The sequence below is a fragment of the Neolamprologus brichardi genome, chromosome 16 (assembly GCF_056152115.1).
Source record: "Neolamprologus brichardi isolate AB-2024 chromosome 16, ASM5615211v1, whole genome shotgun sequence".
Lineage (NCBI taxonomy): Eukaryota > Metazoa > Chordata > Actinopteri > Cichliformes > Cichlidae > Neolamprologus > Neolamprologus brichardi.
In genome coordinates, this window is record NC_142119.1 from 1,474,643 (window position 1) to 1,494,276 (window position 19,634).

At 41.0% G+C, this 19,634-nt stretch overlaps 1 protein-coding gene across 1 annotated transcript; it reads left to right on the top strand.

The window, feature by feature from the left end:
• Positions 1–641: 641 nt before the first annotated feature.
• LOC102797400 (actin-related protein 3-like) lies at positions 642–19,485 on the top strand. The gene is made up of 12 exons (XM_087853008.1): positions 642–1,044; positions 8,470–8,525; positions 8,684–8,808; positions 9,218–9,328; positions 9,534–9,629; positions 10,335–10,442; positions 11,715–11,858; positions 13,067–13,240; positions 13,850–13,942; positions 15,794–15,919; positions 17,158–17,241; positions 18,560–19,485. The coding sequence occupies exons 1-12, from the start codon at positions 1,001–1,003 to the stop codon at positions 18,653–18,655; spliced, it is 1,257 nt and encodes a 418-aa protein (XP_087709134.1). The 5' UTR covers positions 642–1,000; the 3' UTR covers positions 18,656–19,485.
• Positions 19,486–19,634: the final 149 nt, after the last annotated feature.

Genomic DNA, 19,634 nt, shown 5'->3' on the forward strand with positions numbered 1-19,634 from the left:
CCAAATCAGGAAAACGGACGCAAATGCAGACGGAGACACTTATGAATGTGATAACAACACTTTATTTATAAGCTGTGGAGCAACACTTAAAGGCGATCATGTACTGTGAACTGAGTCCCATAGACAACAATGATGCTAAGTTTAGTTAGTAAAATAGTTTGCTAGTGTAGCTGCAGACACTAGTCTCATTTCAGTTTGATGGTACAAACGTAACAGGAGTGACATTATTGATATTTTACTATATACACACCATTTTGGAAAAAAGAAAGCTCAGTGGTGGAATCAAATATGACATTTCAGTCCAAGGTATTTATTTCTATTTCATATCATTTATGACCCCTGTGTGAAAGCTTTAGTTATATTTAAGGACAACATCCCCAAAATAAAGTCAGAGATTTGATCCTTGTGTGTTTCAGATAAAATGAAGACAAACTGATGCAGTAAATATTCTTTAATTGATGAGAAAAAAAAGTTTTTTGTTTTCTCTTTTAATTTTGAGATTTTTATAGCTTTTTTGCAACTTTAATCTCAGTTCTTTTTCAAACCTGGCTATATATATTTATCTGTATAAAACCTTAAAAGAAGTTTATAACTTTACCTTTTTTAACTAAGTAAATTTTAGGTTCATAGAAATATTAGTTTTCATTTGTTACTCGCAATTTTATTTTTAAAATTCCCTTAAACATAATTTATTTATTTTATTTTATTTTTTGTTGTTGATTGATTGCTGATTGATTTTGGCAATTTTGGTCCGCCACGCTGTGGCCCCGCCCTATCTCGGTGATTGACAGCTCGGCGTCCCTGCCTGCGTCGCTCTGCCCGGCCTCCGCCATCTTGCCTCTCCCTGCCTGCCAGAAGCCGAGTGCGGAAGTGGAAAACGGCAGTGTGCGGGGCTCAGGGTTCCGCCTGTGGACGGCCAGCCAGATCCTCCAGCCGACACAGCCAGCTTTCCATCATATCTTAACGGTTTTGTAGCGCGCCAGAGACCCGGGGGGCAGAGATGGCTGGACGGTTACCGGCGTGTGTTGTCGACTGCGGCACAGGGTAAGCTGTTTAGTCCGGACCGCCGTGCAGGCAGACGGGCAGCCCGGGGGGCTGAGGGGGCTGTCAGTGTCAGCAGGGGCAGCAGCCATGGGTGTGTGTCTGTGTACGCTCACAGCTGGGCAGCGAGCGAACATGCTAACAGCGACTTATTACTGCTTATTGTCGGGAGCTTCAGGGTTACTTTAAACGCCTTCCTGTTCTGGTTCTCCTTCCTGCCGCTCAGGTGGTGTTTTCTGGTGCAGACCTGAGGCAGGAAGGGTTCCCCTCATTCATCTGGAGCTGGAAAATCTGCACTTCCGCTCTCATGATAATATCTGATGCTAATAAGATAAAATTTTCCTTGCTTGTGTTTGCTCCCACTTTTTTAAAAAGATTGTAAAAACGAGTGTAATTCATAAATCTCTTTGCTCACTAATTTGGGATTGAGCATGCGCGATACTACTTCCTACACAGCCTACACTTCCTCATTCACGTTTTTTAGTCCATATATGGTCGTCTCTCGGCATCCGAGCGTGTTTTTTTTTTTTATTAACTTCTCTAATTTCGCCTCTTTTACCGGCCCGCCGATTCTTCTCATAACGACTTGATCTCGCAGATAAAAACATATAAAACGTTGGCATCGGATGTTGTGTTAGAGGACAGAGGAAAAAAACAGAGAAAGACAATCTGAGCTCCTCCTGCAGCTCCTTGCATTGATCAGAGTACTGCTGTGCAATGCTCTTGGAATTTTGGTATCAATCCCATAAAGTAAATACAGGGCTAGCTTTGCAAATATTAATGCCGATACTTTTAACTTATAAAGCCAGGTTATGTAGAGGAGAGCGGTCTGTCATCAATTATGAGATGAATCATCATTAATTTGCAAATTCTGAACGTATTTTAATCACCACCAAATCACTGTCATTTTTACTTTACACAATAACTAGCTACAACAGAACAAAACACACCTTTCTCCCCTATCCTGCAATCACTCTGATTTATTTATTTATTTTTTATTTGGTTGAAGCTAACAGATTTTTCTCACATGCTATCTAAGTATTACAGCCATGTCTATAAATATTTGGACAGCGACACAGTTTTTATGAATTTGTAGCTCAATGCTGCCATGATGGAAATGATTTTGTATCCGTGGTTTTAATGGAAATGCTGTGTTAGGTGTCAACAGCCTAATTTTGGTTGCAGACTTTCTGTTAGATGATGCATTAAACCATGCATGACATTTGAAAAATGCTGTTTCCTTTTCTATGAAGGAGGAAGGAAAGAGTTAAGAGTCAGTATTAAAACAAGGTCATATTTATTTTAGTCTTGCAGGATATGAGAATGTTTTGTCATTTTCCAGGCTCATAGGTAATTGGAAATAAAATGAAATGTTAACAATTAGCTGAAGTTTTGGAAAGGGATGATTCTGAAACATATTGTTCAGCTGTACTGTTCCCTTTTGGGGACTTTGGGGGGAAAATGAGGTCAGTCCATAAGTATTTGGACAGTAAAACAACTTCAGGTTTTTTTTTCCTGCTTTAAAAAAATGTTGACATCCACCAAATGAATGCTGGCTCTTCACAGAAGGAAAATCACCAAGACTGTGAGAAAAATGTTGCCTTTTTACTCAAGCTGAAGTCATACTCATGTGCATGGCCATCCTGAAAGGACACTTTGGAGAAAGTTTTTATTAAAAACGTTGTTGCTGTTGCCACTCCAGTTCATGTGAAATGAAGCAGTCAGGATGTGCTGAAAGTTCTACAAATCAGAAGAAATGATTGCATTAACTCCCTTGGAACTGCTGCCCTTTTCACACGCTGCAAAAACTATAAATGAAAGGATTGTTTTTAATGATTGCACCACGCGATGAGTTGTAAAAGATGAGCAGGACTGGGTTCTTTTTTTTTATGAATGAGGAAGGAAGGCGTTAAAGTCTTTCTGTGAATTATATTTTTAAACCTTTGGTTTTTTGTGCCCTAAAAACATGTTTACAACATTACAGCTGACATCATTTCCATAATGCTGCTTCATAAATGCTGCATGATGCATATAAGTGCAGATGTTCTTTAATATTCCTGTTTTGGACATGCTGCAGGTTTACAGTCAAAACCAGAAATTAGGATGGTTTTCTGAGTTGACGGTTTTGGTTGTTGGAAGCATCTTGTGTGTGTGATTATACACACAAGAACAGTTGATTTAATGTTTCTGGTCATTTGATGAATAAAATGGATCTAAATGTGAAAAGAAAATAATTACAAACTGGTGAAAGGTCAAAAGATCTTTGGTGGGCACCACAGTGCATTCAAAATGCACCAACTGAGTCGTGATAGGAGTGCAGCTTTATCTAATGGCTTGTTTGAAATATTCAAATTGACTGTGCAGCCATTTTCAGAGGCTCAAACGCTGCAAGAACGTGAACAGTAACAAACAGAGGGAGGTGTTTTTTATCCCTACCTGCAGCCCTGGCTAAAAGGTGCTGCCGGTGTGATAGGTGTGCTTGCTCTGTTAATCTGGGCTAAACGTGCCATGCATTGCTTGCATGTGGAGGCTTGAACTCGTCACAGTGCATACAGCTCGTATCAGCAGCCTGCCTATCCCCTCAGGCTGTTAACCAATCTACTGCAGCGAAATCTGTGAGCTAATTTCTCCTCAGCGAGCAGACGGCTTCATGATAACCCTCATGTTCCACTTTTATACCCATGCAAACCTCTGACCAGAAGAAAGAAGAGTTTAAGTTTGATTGTTTTCTATTTTTCCAAGTAGAAACTTTGCGGCGGAGGCACACAGTGCCAGCTGTGGGCAGATGTTTTTACAGCTCTGATGGGGCTCAGCAGCTGCCTCTGACTAATACAGTGACCGCTTCACATCCTTTTACACATCATCAGGCCTCTGAGTGGCCAAGATGATGTTATCAGATTAGACTGAAAGAAGCTCAGTCACGGTCATACTTGTTTTTTGGACACCAAAGCTTCCTTAAAAAAACCAATCGCAGGTGTTGCAGCTGAGGTTTGGGTGGAGTCTTCTGTCTGAAGCAACCTGTGGGCGTCTCCTGACATAAGTCATGCTGGACTTAAAAACTGTGTTTTCCAATAAAAATAAAGGATAATTTAGCTAAAGGCAGCATAAAACCTGCAGCTCGTGTTGTCCTGTGCAACGATGTGTCCGCTGTCGTGCTGGGTGACGTGCTTTTTTTCTTTTTTCCTTTTTTTTAAATTTAAAAGCGTGTCCGGGCAGGTCAAAGTAGGCAAGCTAGGACGGCTCTGTGGAATGAAGGTTTTCAGAGGACTGTTGTTGTTACACATGTGATACAGCTGTTAGTGTTTACGATTGCCAGCACAGGGTTTTTCATTTTTAGCTGTGTCCAAGGCAATAAAACCCTGAATCGTGGTCATTTTTGTGACGAAATTTTGAAAGTTTATCTTCTTTAAATAAATGGGAAGTTGAGGTTTAGGAGGTGGATCAGGTTAGTGGTTTTATTGGTTCTCATTTTTCTCAGAAGTTTAGTTTTCTAGTGTTTATTCACACACTTTTTAGTTTTAAACAGCTCTTTGTGTCGCAGAATAATGTTTGTGTGAGTGTTACTCGTATCATAAAGTGCTTTGAGTGCTTGAAAAACCAGAGAAATGCAGTATTAACAGAGTCTGTTTACCATTCAAAGTGTGAAGCCATCCCTTGTAGCATGTGTCAGATCATCATCACTCTGTAGCTGTGACTTTAACAACATGAATGTGACTAATTACGCACTGATGAAGGAAATTAAGTTGCACAACATTTTTTATGGGAACTTTTGTCAGCTCAATCTTTTCCTTAATCAAGCAGCATAAATCTTTAAGGTTTCCTCAGACAAACAGCTCCAGTGCTTTCCAAATGGCGACTCTTGGGATTTTGTGTCAGTTAAATATTATCACTGTAAGCACACAAAAAGTAATGAATGATATTCAAATTTACTGCATTGCTGAAGACCGTTTGCCTTCTCCTCTCGCTGTCTGAAGCATACACTCTGGAAAAGATGAACCTAGCTTCCAGGTATCTTAAACGATCACTTTTTAATGGCCACTAGGGGGCGAGAAATGTGTTTGCAAAAGGACTTCCAGTCCTAGAAAAGTCTGAAGACCTCTGTAAACACTTGTCTGACTAGTGACTGTTGTGACATCATGTCCAATGTTAAAACACCAAGATGGTGACGGCAAAACTGCTTAGCTCAAGTTTTCGTAATGGGATGTCAGTGGGTGATGTCATAGCAGCTATGGGATACATTGCTGCCTGACATCACTCCATGAGTGATGAGCGTTTCTGCTGCTCCTTCTTGGCCTGACTGAGGTCCAGAGGGATGCTGCTCACTCACAACGACACAATAAATCAAATCCTGCTTTATCATCCTTTGTGACCCTGATGATTCTAATTTACAACACAAACATCCTATTTATAGATTCAAACTCACTGAGGTCATAGCTCACATGAGCTGATTTCCCACAGACTCATGTCACTGTTTTTGACTTGGAGATAAACTTTCACAATGCAATAAAGGCAAAAAATATATTTAAATTTTCATTCATTGTCATATTTTTTTTTTTTTTTTTTTTTGTGAAAGGAGCCATTAAGGATGTAAAACAAACTGAAAGCACCACACTTACATTTCATCATGAAGAAAGAAGCTGTGCGTTCACCGCGCCTGTTCACACTTCTTCTCTGTTTTGGGCTCCACCAGCCGAGAAACTCGTTGCTAGCTTTGTGTGCTGTTGGTGCAGGTGAAGCTGTCTGCAGTGCAGCCCTCAGTTTCAGGCTGTGGTTTTAATGCTGTGGCTGGTGGGTGCAGTTATCTGTTCTGTGTGGCTTAAAATAACTTTGACTAAACCAAAATTCATGCGGTAAGCTGCATGGTCTCTTAATAACTCTGCCTCAGTTTGTCACTGTGAGCATCTAAAGTACAAAAATCTGAGCTCATGTGAAGTAAAAATATTGAGTCTGCTGAGTCTCACCTGACAATTCAGTAAGAAGAGACACGGCAGACATGGTGACATCATACAGTAGGTCTCCAGGCTCCAGCAGCACAGGTTTGGTGGGCTTCCCTCCGAGTTTCTGCTATGCTGTTTTTTCTGGCTGCACCTTAAAACAAATAAAAATCAGTGCTGGCCAGAGCTCTGTTAATATTTCAATGTGCTGCACAGATAAAGTGTGAAGATGCCAGATAAGATTTTACTGTATAACCAAAAGTTGTTGAGCTGAAGCGGAAAAGAGAGAACTGGGCGGTGTTTTCACTCTTGCCTGTCAGCTCGTACCTCTTGCTGTCAGAGGACTTTAACTTTATTTGACCCCAGAAACATAAATCAGATGGTGGAGCACATCTGCCTAGCTGTGAAGCAGAGTTTCCCTTTTTGTCTCCCAGCTACACAGACATGCGTAGATCTGCAGAACATGTGGGCTTTCTAACGGGGATTTTTATTTTTTACATTTTTCTTTCACATTTTTAACAAGTTATCAGGACGATTTAGTTATTTTCGTGTAAAAGCTGATGTTTTCTCACAGGCTTTGGCCATGAGATCAGCGAAATCAAGTTGTTAAAGGTGTTTTATTTATTTTTTATTTTTTTTAATATGTTCTCCATCCCAGCCGGTTTCTTCTTAATCGTACATCTCTGCTTCCTGTCTGTATTTACTCTACACAAACTGCAGCGTTTCCTGTGCATCAGAAGGTGCTGTGCATGAAAAAGAAACCTATGATTGGACAGGAAACTCAAAAGCCATCATAACTGTCTTAAGGGTAAATATTCTAAATAGATGTTTGATCCTGGATAAATCTCCTGAGGTTCATCGTCTCATTTTAAGGAGTTTCAGTTAAATATTACAGCAGCTTGAGGTCAAACAAATCTAATGAATTCATCTGTAGGTGAAAACATTTAGAAAATATGGGAGGAGAAGTGATGACATCATTGAACATGTTTTGTTCACAGTTCAGTTTTTATTTTTATAGCCATAGTTCAGAACAACAGTTGCTTAAAGGTGTTTTATATTGTTAGATAAAGACGGTACAGTCAGATGATCGGCTGTGAGCAGCTTCTGGTGACTGTGGGGAGGAAGAACTTCACGAAGAGGACAAAACCTCAGATAGAACCAGAGAGGGGCAGCCATAAGCTTCAGGCTGTTTTAGCAAGTTCCCATTTTACTTTTGGAAACTGTAGAAACTACAAGTAAGACAGCAGTCTGAGAGAGAAATGCTCTGTTACGATAATAAGGTACTGTGAGGTCTTTAAGAGTTTGAATGAATGAATTCCAGTCTAGAAGTAAAAAGTACATAAACTAATTTTTCAACATCACTCTGAGACGAGATGTTTCTAATTTTTCTAACAATAATCATCAAATGAAAGAAAGCAGTCCTACATTTTTAATTAATCTACACATTGAAGAACATATACTGGTCCACAATGACTAAAAGATACCTGACAGTATTGCTGGAATCCAAGGTCATGCCATCCAGAGTCAGTATGATTACAGATGGTGTTTAGAAGTAGAAAATTAGGCCATTATGTCTGTAAGAGGTGCCTGTAGTTAAACTAATTGATTAATGTAAACTGGTCTCGTAGGTAAATATAGGTGGGTATCATCTGATTAGCATTTAGTTAAATGTTTATTTACATTTAAATATTTTTTATATTTTAATAATATTTGTTCTTGATTTCTTATGAAGAAGATCAAAAGCGAGCAGCCTCATATGAATCTTATCTTTAAAGTTGGTATTTGAGTCATATTTTTAGGACATTTGTTGCGCCATAACTTCAGCGTCTTTGAGATACTGCTGATGTCTTTCCGGCTCCTCGTTTTGCAAAGATGAATTCAAAGCAGCCACTGTTGTGACCAGGATGTGGTTTGTTTTGCCCGCGGTGCTCTGGCATTCGTCAGCAGGGTCCTCTATCGGTCCCTCGGGCCTTGTGTGCAGGAAGTACAGGAGCCCTGAGCCGGGATCACATCTGGTTCACATGTGCCTCCGAAACATTGTTCAAACAGAGGAGAGACGGTTGTAAACTCAGTTCTTTGATGTTAAATCTGAAGGTGTGCTCTCTCAGGATCAGCCATTCTTAAATCTTAAACATCTTAAATCATTTATCATGCTTACAGATTCTCTCGTACTGCAGAAACGCTGCAAATGCAGCTGCCCGAGTTATATGAAAGACGCTTGATTTCCTTGACAAACATAGACGAACATAGTTGACCAATACAGCATGAATGGCTCTTTCAGGGGGCTCCCATTAGCAATCCCCAGAGTCGCTGCTGCTTTTGGCACCCACCCAGAGCGCCTGAGGGACAGTGATGCCATTGATCAAAACGATAGGGCCAGAAATAATCTTTACTGAAGGAAAAGGCCTCGCATACAAATGCAGTTCCAGCAGACTCGATGTCCACGACGTGCAGCCGGTTTCCCTGTAGTGACACTGATTGTTGTCTGTTGCAGTTACACCAAACTGGGGTATGCAGGGAACACGGAGCCACAGTTCATCATTCCATCATGTGAGTATTTTGCATCCTACGTATTTAAACCAATTCCGCCAACGGGCCTCCGCAAATGTTTGACATTATTCCACTTTTCTAATGTCTTTAGTCATAAAATACACCAGATTTTATCAGTTTATTTTCTTTCTCTGTTTAATTCTCTCTTTTCTCGTCAGGTATCGCCATCAAAGAGTCGGCCAAGGTCGGGGACCAGGCCCAGCGTAGGATGATGAAGGGGGTGGATGATTTGGACTTCTACATCGGAGATGAAGCCATAGACAAACCCACGTATTCCACTAAGGTACGAGACCTTTAGAGGAATACAGAGAATCCCGGTCGATGTGAATTTCATCTAAACAAGGAGAGATTGGATATTTTATCAAGGCTCAAGCTGGGCTACTTGCTTTTGGGGTGCATCGTGTAGATGTTTCTCTGTACTCGAGTCAGACTAACAGCTTGTGAAGAGGCAGACTCAAGCAGCGCTCCCTTCTATTTTCAATTTGTGAGAACTGCAGGCTGAGCTGGACTCCCAGCGCTAAAAGGTGGGATAGATGAGTATGTAAACTTAGTGGATGGTCTGTGACTTTGCTGAGGGTTCAGCTGTTGAGTGTCTGGAGGCTGAGGAAGGAGAGCTGCCATCTTTAGCTTCTCAGAATAGGTTTCTGTAATGTCACTGATGTCACTCATTAAACGGAGCTTTTTTACAACAGTGGCCCATCCGTCACGGCATTGTGGAGGACTGGGATCTAATGGAGCGCTTCATGGAGCAGATCATCTTTAAGTACCTGAGGGCCGAACCTGAGGACCACTACTTCCTGTTGGTAAGAGTCTTAAACACAGGGCCTCTCCAGTGATGTTAAACATTCAGTTTAACTGCAACAGTCACTTCTTAGAAAGATAAAGATAAATGAATTTAATGCTCTGCCGTGAATATGTTTGAGTATTTGTAGATCTGTGTTAGTGTTTTTGATCTGCAGAGGTTAGGTCCAGACTTGAGTCTAACTGTACCACATCCTGTGTTTGCAGACGGAGCCTCCACTGAACACACCAGAAAACCGAGAGTACACTGCCGAGATCATGTTCGAGTCCTTCAACGTACCGGGGCTCTACATCGCTGTGCAGGTCAGCCTCCATTACCCTAGAGCTCTAGTTTGTTTAACTGTGGAAGCATGTTTGTGTCTTTATTTTGCAGTGAAGACTAGAATTAATTCAACTGCACAGGAGGTAACTTTATATAGGAGTGTAAAGTTTGCAATAATAGGGTCCTGGAAACGTTATAGGGCAGGTGGCTGTAGCTGGTAGCTGTCAGCTAGTTGGTCTCTGTGTGCTGTTGGAGCCATTTGGAACATTTTTAATGATGTTATTCATCAACAAAAAAGCTGCTGTGGGGTTAATTGTACTAACGGACCGTACAAAAAGACTGTGCTTCAGATTATTGAGTGAAATTCAAATTTATTTGCACTAATTAGCAGGTATCTGTTCCTGTGTGACGCGCCCATACTGATATCTTAGTGTGAGATTCAGTTCAACATAAAGCAAAACTTGAGATTCTGAAATGTATTTTACTTAAAATACTTTTAATACAGCGTTTGTTTTTTATGTTCTATCATAAAGACACAAACGAGCCTCCGTATGTGAACATATATGATTGTATATGGAGGAATTTGAAAGGTTCAGTTATAGCATGTCTGTTTTGAATAACTTTTCATATCATGTGATCATGTGACCATGTTTAGTTCACAGCAGTGTGTCACGATCACTAGCACTGCTGAAGTGTGAACATACCGTGAAGTGTGTGACATTCCCGTGTGTATGTGTGCGTGACAGGCCGTGCTCGCTCTAGCTGCCTCCTGGACATCCAGACAGGTCGGGGAGAGGACGCTGACGGGTACCGTCATCGACAGCGGAGACGGCGTCACCCACGTCATCCCTGTGGTGAGTATTCAGCTCACGCCATTGAAGGACACGCCTCCCTGAGCTGCATTTATTTTTGTTTTCTGTTCATTAGAAGAAAATAGAAAGTTTCAGAGGGGAAGCATCGACAAGACAACCGAGAAATGTTTTGTGAAACATGAAATGAAAGTGATGGTTTGAAAGTTTAAAATGAAAACATTTCTGATTCAGAAATGAGACGCGTCATTTCTGATCTGTTTACTCACCTCAGTTCATTTGAAGTAAAGATAATCATTTAAAAAACATTGATAAATTGAGCAGTGGAGGGTCTGGTGTTTCTTTTGTTGCTCAGTGAAGGTAAAATGGAAACAGAGCGGAGTTCTAGTATAACTTCCAATGTGCACAAAGAACCAGCAACACTTTTGTTTATAGACCGAGTTTATGTGATTGGTGTGTTTCAACATGTGGCTTTCATTACTGAAGTCGTGCCTGAAAGCTCTGCTTTTTTCTTATTAATCCACCTTTTTTTCCCTTTTTTTTGTTCTGTAATTTACTGTTTATGTGAAAATTAAACATATTTTTTTGCATTTCCTCGTACATTTTCCCTGTTTTCCCGTTTTCAAAAGGCTCCTCAACTGTTTTTTTCCCCTTTCTGCCTTCAGTGTGCACTACTACAGATATCTTAAAAAAGCAAAAAGTTTCAGAAATGTGTTTTTAAACCTTTGGAGAAACTAACCACTCACATGCATCTACTTCCTGGTTATGACTAACCAAAGCAAATGTTTTCTAGTGTGTGCTTTAGGAGTTAAATGGAGTTTAATGTTGTGTGTGCAGGAAGCAGGCACACTGTTTTTGTTCATTAAAAAATGCTCCTGTGCTAATTTTAGTCAATTATTTCTACAGCGTTTTAATTGATTGCTCTTTTCATTATGGTCATTTGTAACAGTTAATAAACACAGATGGCTTTCATCTACCTGTGATGCAGAGCAGCAGTGTGTGTTTCTTTGAAGTTTTATACACCGTGTGCAGTGTTTATATATTTTTCCATTTTGCTGAGTAACCGGATAGTGCCCATTTTAAAAAGTAGGGCAGAGTGTCTCGGAGGCTGGAAGGAATTACTCAGTTTGAGGAAATGTGCTTGCAGAATTCGTTCTGAGGCTGAATCAGTGAGACTGCTGAGCACGCTCACGTCTCCGTGGGGCCTCGCAGATGTGATGGAAAAATGCATCCAGCTTTAACTGCTGGAATCTCTGTTTGGTTGCAGATTGTATGACATCCTCTATCTTTCTTTCTCCACCTGTCTCTTTCTCTTAGGCTGAAGGTTATGTAATTGGCAGCTGTATAAAGCACATTCCCATCGCAGGGCGAGACATCACCTACTTCACCCAGCAGCTCCTGAGGGAGAGAGAGATCGGCATCCCGCCGGAGCAGTCGCTGGAGACGGCCAAGGCAGTGAAGGTACAGCTCCCACCGCCGCCTCTGCGGGGGAGGCTGTTATTATAGTTATTCAATGTGTCAGCAGTGGCATGCAACATGTTGGTCTCCTGTGGCTGTAGGGGCAGAAAACATCCCCTCGCTCTCTTTGCTCTCACACACAACACCACGCTCAGTGTGGTGATAATGTTATTAGAGAATCTGTAATGTTCTGTCATTGTCATACTGCTGAATAGCTACAACAAAGACAAACTGCAGCATTCAAATCCAATAATGAGTTTTAGTGTAAAAGGATCGGCAGTGTTATATCTGTATAGCCCGAATTTTCTGTTTCTGTGCACAACAGAAGCTGAACGCTGTTTAAAAAAACCAGCAGTTTGAGACTAATTTCACTCCTTAGATTAAAATGCTTCAGCTGAAAAAGAGCCGGGGCACTCGAGCTCCGTTTGCTGCAGTGACAGCACCGGACTCCGCTGAATTATTTTTTAAATCAGGGAACAAAGTGGGACTGCACTGCATTTATCTCGTAGTGACAGCAGGTGGCGCCATCAGTCTGTCTCAGGCAGCAGGCGTCCTTCACACACAGTTTCCCTGAAACTCAGCCTGAGACGATTCCTTGTGGGACACAGACGGCACACTTCAATATTTTCTGTTTTTTGCAGCTAAATTCGTGTCTCAAGAATTCATTATTTTTTCCTCCAATTAATTTTCCAACTTTCCCGGTCACGGATTGACGTGACTTTTATGTTAATGCTCTTCCTTTTATTTTTCCTCCCTCTGTCAGTCACTATATTTTCTTGATTCGCCCCATTTCTCCATGTTTCCTCCATGTTTATTAAACAGCTGGTTATCCAGGACTTTGTTCTGGATGTCAGGGGCCATTCTTCATTACCCCGAAACAGAAAAACAAGAAATGAAGTGAATTGAAATAATTAACATTAGCACTGTCTGTCGTGCATACTGCCTTTCGTGTCTGGAAATGTTAATTCCGGTGCCTCCTGGTGTGCTGGCACCGTGTACCCCAGTCCCTGTAAATCAAAATAATGAGTATGGGGCGCTGTTAGTGCTGCACGATTCAAATGTGTCGGTGCCTAATGTCCCTATCACTCCGGCATTACAACCCATGATAATAGAAGCTGTGACACAAATAGAGCCGCGATGATTAAGTTGGCAGATTCCGCTTTCTGTGACCTGATATAAAAACAACTTTGTCCTGTTGCTCTGACCACCAGGAGCGGTTCAGCTACGTGTGCCCAGATCTAGTCAAAGAGTTCCAGAAGTACGACACGGACGGCTCCAAGTGGATCAAGCAGTACACCGGCATCAACGCAATTAGCAAGAAGGAGTTCACCATCGACGTGGGCTACGAGCGCTTCCTGGGACCCGAGATCTTCTTCCACCCAGAGGTCTGTCTGTGCCGTGCAAATCATGAAACGCAAATTTGACCTGCTGTTTGTCGCAATTGGGTGCTGAGACATGTGGGAAATTGTGGTGTCAATATAGGAGTTTTTTAGGATTGTTTACACATGCACTTAAAGACTAAATGTTAAAGTTAGATGTTAAATGAAAGAAAGGGAATTTGTGAGTTTGTTTACTTTACAAGTTAGTAAGCAGCTAGTTTGACACATGAAGCTGTGGGGAAAGCAGTGTGTGTCCTGCTGTTATGCTGCTCTGCTGCAAACTTGCAGGACTGTAAAGAAACAAGTCAGAGCTGTTCTGCTGGATAAACTATTAAAGAGCCCAAAAATTAAAGAAATGAACACACGTCCCCAGTCCCACGACATTATTAGGCATGCACAAAGCTCTGATATTTTGTTATCGCTGCATTAGGGTGGCTTGTGAATGTTTTTTGCTGCTCATAAATGCTGATTAGGCGGCTCTGCTGTTACCTCAGTGAACCACCCGCGGTAATTAACTGCACATCTTTGTTTTATACTTTGCTGTTTGATGGCTACATTTAGTATCTACCTGCACGCTGCAACTGATGACATGTCAACCTTGTTTCTTCCTCCTAGTTTGCCAACCCGGACTTCACCCAGCCCATCTCTGAGGTGGTGGACGAGGTCATCCAGAACTGCCCCATCGATGTCAGGCGTCCTCTCTATAAGGTGAGCTGACACGCATGAAGCCCAAACATCTTAAAGCGTGAAAAAATCTGCATTTTTGTAAGACTTATTCACATCATGCTGCTGCTGGTGGGGGAGAACTGAAGCACACGCTCCTGTTTGTGCGTTTGATGGATTGTTCAGGTGAAAAAACAACAACAAAAAAAAACAGGACAAAATAAAAAGATTACAACAGGTGGACATGACACTGGCTGACAGAACAGATGGTGTTCACCATGCTGAGCTTGACTGTTTTCATGAGCCCGTGGAATAAAACATGTTTGATATTATCCCAACCACATGGTGGGAAAAAGACAGACTTAACACGACCATTTGGCACCAAACCATCGAGGTAACAGGAGCACGCCACAGCTTTAGCAGACTCACAGCTGTCACATCACATTTTCCATTTTATCATAGCCAAAAAATTATCCAATAAATAGTTTCTTGTATATTTATATTTAGAGGAAATTGAGCAACAGTGTGATAATGTTTATTTTTTATTAGTAAAAATCATCTTTGTTCAGCGTGTGTGTGTTTTCTTTTTGGTAAATCGCTCCAAAATGACGTAAATGAAGGTGGAGAGTTTCCAAAAAGTTCAGTTACTGTTTATAGGCTCATCATCTTCATTAACGCCTTATCCATGTTTAACCCTTTAAGACCTACCATAGAACCAAGTCCGCCAGAGCTTATATTATATGTTTACATGCTGTGGAGCCATTTTTGGGAGCATTTCAAGTTGATATACATCAATACAACCATTATATCCCAAATTTTAATGATATGTCTGCATTAAGTGCATAGTAATTACATAAATTGCAAAAAAGTGCAATAAACTACAAAATAATTGAAAATTGTTTTTGTTTTTTAACATATATTTCTAGTTAGAGAAATTTAAGAGGCTTATCCCTCAAAACTGTAAATACAAAAAAGTTGCACAAAATAGTTTCCCACCACAGGAAATTTATTTTGAGTGTCTTCATAGTTTTATTTTTGAAATACACCAATTTTTATACACTGCAGGAAAAACGAAAATAAATATTATAATGCAAATTTGCAAAAAAGCAGCATATGCATCAAAATAAACTATTTCCAGCAGTGCAATATGAGTCCTAAGCATCCCAGAAACCACACAGAAAGTCATAAAGTCAAACATAACTTTTAAAAACACCAGTATAGGCTCATGAGGCCCTGATGGTAAAAAACTACATTTCCGCAAAATGACGTCACTTCTGGTTTCGGGCAGGTCATGGTGGACATGTGATAGTTCACGCTGATGGACGTAGGAAGTGTTATAAACAGCTGATCGGATCGGCAAAGTGTGTTTCTGGAATATTATGTTTTTGTTGCTGCAAGTGCTTTTTATGCAGTTTTTGCAAAACTATATGTGGAAGGAAACTGTGACCGAGGACAAGCTGATGGCATAAGATGTAAGTACAACTCCTCCGGTTTCATATGCAAAAACAATTATTGTGCTAGCTCACGTGGTTGCAGAGCTACTGGGATTTAAAAATAGTTATGCAAAACAGAGTGTGCCGCTCCGACCGGTTTTAAAGGGTTAATCTTTAAATATCAACGTTGGCATGAGTACAGGTATGGTACAGGGAATGTTTGTTTAGTTTGAAAGAGACAGGAGTGAAAAAGTAAAAACCACAAGTCTTGTTATTTTTTTTTTATTTTTTAAAGCTTTTATTAAAACAAAATCATGTCACGTGATCATTTGTTTGGTTTAATGCATTTTGAGTTCAGTTTGTGAGAGTCATACAGGCTGCTGGTCGGCTGCAGGTTCATGGTGTTAAGCGTTTGTGTGATTTTTCGTAGCTCTGTAATAGCGGCGTCCTTTTTCTTCCACAGAACGTCGTCCTGTCGGGAGGCTCCACCATGTTCAGGGACTTTGGGCGCCGTCTGCAGAGAGACTTAAAGAGGACGGTCGATGCCCGCCTGAAGATGAGTGAGGAGCTGAGCGGAGGCAAGCTCAAGGTGAGCAGAAAAAATGTATTTACACTGGGCACAGATCGATAGTTCTCAAGCAGCTAAATTACAAAACGGCACACAGGTTTATTGAAAGTAGATGAACTGATTTCAACAGCAAATTTCTCCCTATAAAAATCTAATGAGGCTTAAAAAGATTTGAAATATTTCAGGCTCAGGTATGCAGGGCACAGTTTTTTTTATAGCTCCATAGATGCTCAGGTCATAAAGGTGATTCGTTACGAGCGGACCTGCAGCCGTAAATCTACCTCAGACGGTAGAGGAGCAGCAAGCAGCGACTGCAGCTAATTTAAGGCGGACCAGAATGTTCTGAACCTCAGAATAAATCTCCTCGGTGTGCGTAAGTAGAGCAGGAGCAGGGTCAGGTTTAGCAGAAATGTCCAGAACCTTCTTTAAACACTTATTTAAATCACATGCAGATAAACTTTTAAGATTTAAGTAATACCAACCTCCTAACTGTTGATTCAGGTTTCTCTTACTGTTCTAAAAGCTTTCCAACAACTGTTGGAGTTTTTCAGTCATGCCAGCTCACGTGACCACAGTCTACACTTAAGTGAATAAATGTGCTGATATCAGAGCGATCCGTCTCTAATTTTAACGTCTTGCAAACTTGTTTGTTAAGTATAATTTTGCACCGTCCTGGACAGCTGGTGGGATCAGGCTTTGTGAGTCAGGATTAGAGAGATATCAGATCAGCAAACTCTTCCTTTACTCCTGACTCTCTTCTCCACCCACCCCGCCTCAGCTGGACTCTGTTCTTCTCCTCTTCTGTGAACCCTCACAGCTATGTGTCATTAAAAGGTGGAATTCCAATTACATTCAAGGAAAACAGGATAGGATCTTCTTGGCCTTGATTTTGTGAAGTTGTTTCAGTTTGATGTCACTCGCTCGATGTCGTTATCCCACATTTATTTATATTAAGATATAGTTGACACACTAGGGGGCACCAGCAATCACAGGTTGTATGTAGATGTTGTCATCACCTGGTTTTGTCTTTGGTTTATTAAGCTCCAAAAACAAAGTCTTAAACACTGATTTAGATTTTGAAAACATTGAGAAACTGTCAGTCAGGGTTCGTTCACGGTTGCACGGTTTCAAATATAATCTGTGGTGATCAAAGTGACTGTTTCTTGTAATGTCACTGCCACAGAGTCCTCCCCTGGCTGCATTCACTCTGTAGCTCTCTCAGCTTCTGAAATAATCTTTCCTCTGTGTTTCCTCCGCAGCCCAAACCGATCGATGTCCAGGTCATCACTCATCACATGCAGAGATACGCAGTGTGGTTTGGTGGATCAATGTTAGCATCAACTGTAAGTATTTCTCATGTCATCATCATCATCATCATCATCATGTGGTTAAACTTTGTTGCAGGAGAAGGAAATCTGCTTTTAGATTCACCCGCATGTCGGCTTTGCTCCCGTGTGGCATTTAAGGCCACACACGCACTTTAGTTAAACTCTCATTTATTGTGTAGTTTCTTTTAGTGCCTCTGAGTGGAAGTGAGTGCTGTGGGTGGTTGTGACATTTCATTATTCTTTTCCCCCCCTGTCTCTTGATGAGTTATTTGTGTGAGCGAGGCGGATAATTTTATCAGCAGGAAACGTGAGTGGGAGCGGAGGTCTGACAGCTGATTCACCAAAGGCTAATTGATGTTAAAAATCGAATAATCTGATAAGAATAACAATCCTTTTCATGTCTCAGGATTCACAGTTAAAGAAAGTGTTGTCAGATAATCGCAAACATCTTGAGTTTGTACCTCGACCCCTGTTTCCCCTCACGGTTTGGTCTAAATTTAGAACCAATATATCAATCAGTCAAAATCAAACATCACAAAGGAGTCGTGCTTTTAATAAATACAGTCCAATTCAAACCCACTCCAGCACACGTACAGTTCAAACCTCAAACAGTTAATTAAAGAAAAACTAAACTAGGATAAAGCCACAGACTGTATGTAAAAGATGGAAGTACTTTTCAGGTTTGTAAAGTGAAACCTGAGTTTTGAACTTTAAAATAATTTGCACTCTGATCTCTCCCTGAAAAGTTTGAATCTTTCTGCCAAACATAGTAAAGTCCTCCACCAGCCTCTGTGTATTTATTACACGTCTGATGCATTGTTATTACAACAGCATTCTTTATAATGACCAGCAGGGGGCGACACTTCTGTTTGCATAAAGATTTCCAGTTGTGTAAGAGAATAAAAATACAGTTTTATTCATCCCAAATTTAGGAAATGTTTTTCCAGCAGATGTAATAGTAGTAGTATGGTCATTATTACAGTCTGCGAAGATCATCCATAGAGTTGGCTAATGGTTTTTCAGTTAAAGGAGAATGGACGGTACCATAACTTGCCTGGTTGAGCAGGTCACTGTGTCATTTCCTGTCAACTCTCTGTACTTCCCTGTTATAGAAATAAGCCCCCAAAATTTGTCACGATAAGCTACTTTTAGATCCTGGAAGCTTTGTGTTTTTGTGCTGCTGGATGTTTCACATGAGTTCAGCACCGTGTTTCATCCATGTTTTCAGCGATAACTGTTTCGTTTTCCCCCACGCCTCCTGTTTCAGATCTTTGGCCACTGATTGTTTGCAGTATTTTAAATGTTGACAAGCTCCTGTTTTGTGTTTCCTCAGCCGGAGTTCTACCAGGTGTGCCACACCAAGAAGGACTACGAAGAGATCGGGCCGAGCATCTGCCGCCACAACCCCGTGTTCGGAGTCATGTCCTAACTTTCTGGAGTTGTGCTGGCAGTGGGAGGGTGGGGTGGGTCTGAGGCAGTGATGTTAGGCAGCGCTTGGTGGCATGTGGAGGTGTGTGCAAGAATCCAGGAAAAGGAGGAAAAAAAAAAAAAGAGCCCAGACCAAACAGACGGGCTGGAAAACGTGTTGTGAATGTTTTTCCGTTTTCTTGTTTCTTTTCTTTTTGTTCTTTTCATAATGAGGGAAAACAGTCTGTAAGCCAAAACGATTTTAAGACAATTTCTGGATCTGTTGAGTGGCGATGATGATGACGGTGTTGGTGGATGTCGGTGGGATGGTATTTTCCTGACACCAGAACATTATTTATGCGAATAAAACGCGAGTCCAGGCGAGATCTGGTGACTCTCTGAGATCACGCTTAGAACATATTTTTGTCCTTTTTTCTTTCAGCTTCAGCATCTGCCTGTCTGTTTGCATCCTGGGAAGAGCTTGTTTATATTTCATACTAAAGTTTTTATATGTAAAACTTGGGGAAATCAGGGGTTGAAATAATGTTACGAATATCAGTGCCAGCGAGAGACTGTTTTAATCCTCGGTGCAGCTTTGATACGCAGTATTTACTGAATTTGAGTAGGCGTCGTCCTTTTATTCCCCGCGTCCTCGCTGTCTGCCCTCTCATTCTTCACACACAGACCACGTCAGGTTTCCAGGAAAGAGAAGTGAAACTGAATAAGGATGACTGTCAGACCAGTATTGTTAGACTAGAAGTTTTTTTTTTATTATTAAATACCAAATTATGAAAAGAATGGGATTTGTGTATTTAATGCAACATTCCAATAAAGGCTCAAATTTGTTTCTAAGCGCCGCTGTCGTCTTTGTGACTCCTTATTAGAGTAAAGCTCAAGTATCCATCTCAGGATTAACAGGTGACTATGTTAAACTATTTTTAATCGGTCGAAATGGAGCGGTAATAGAAACAAACCCTCGACTGACTACAGTCTTCTCAGGT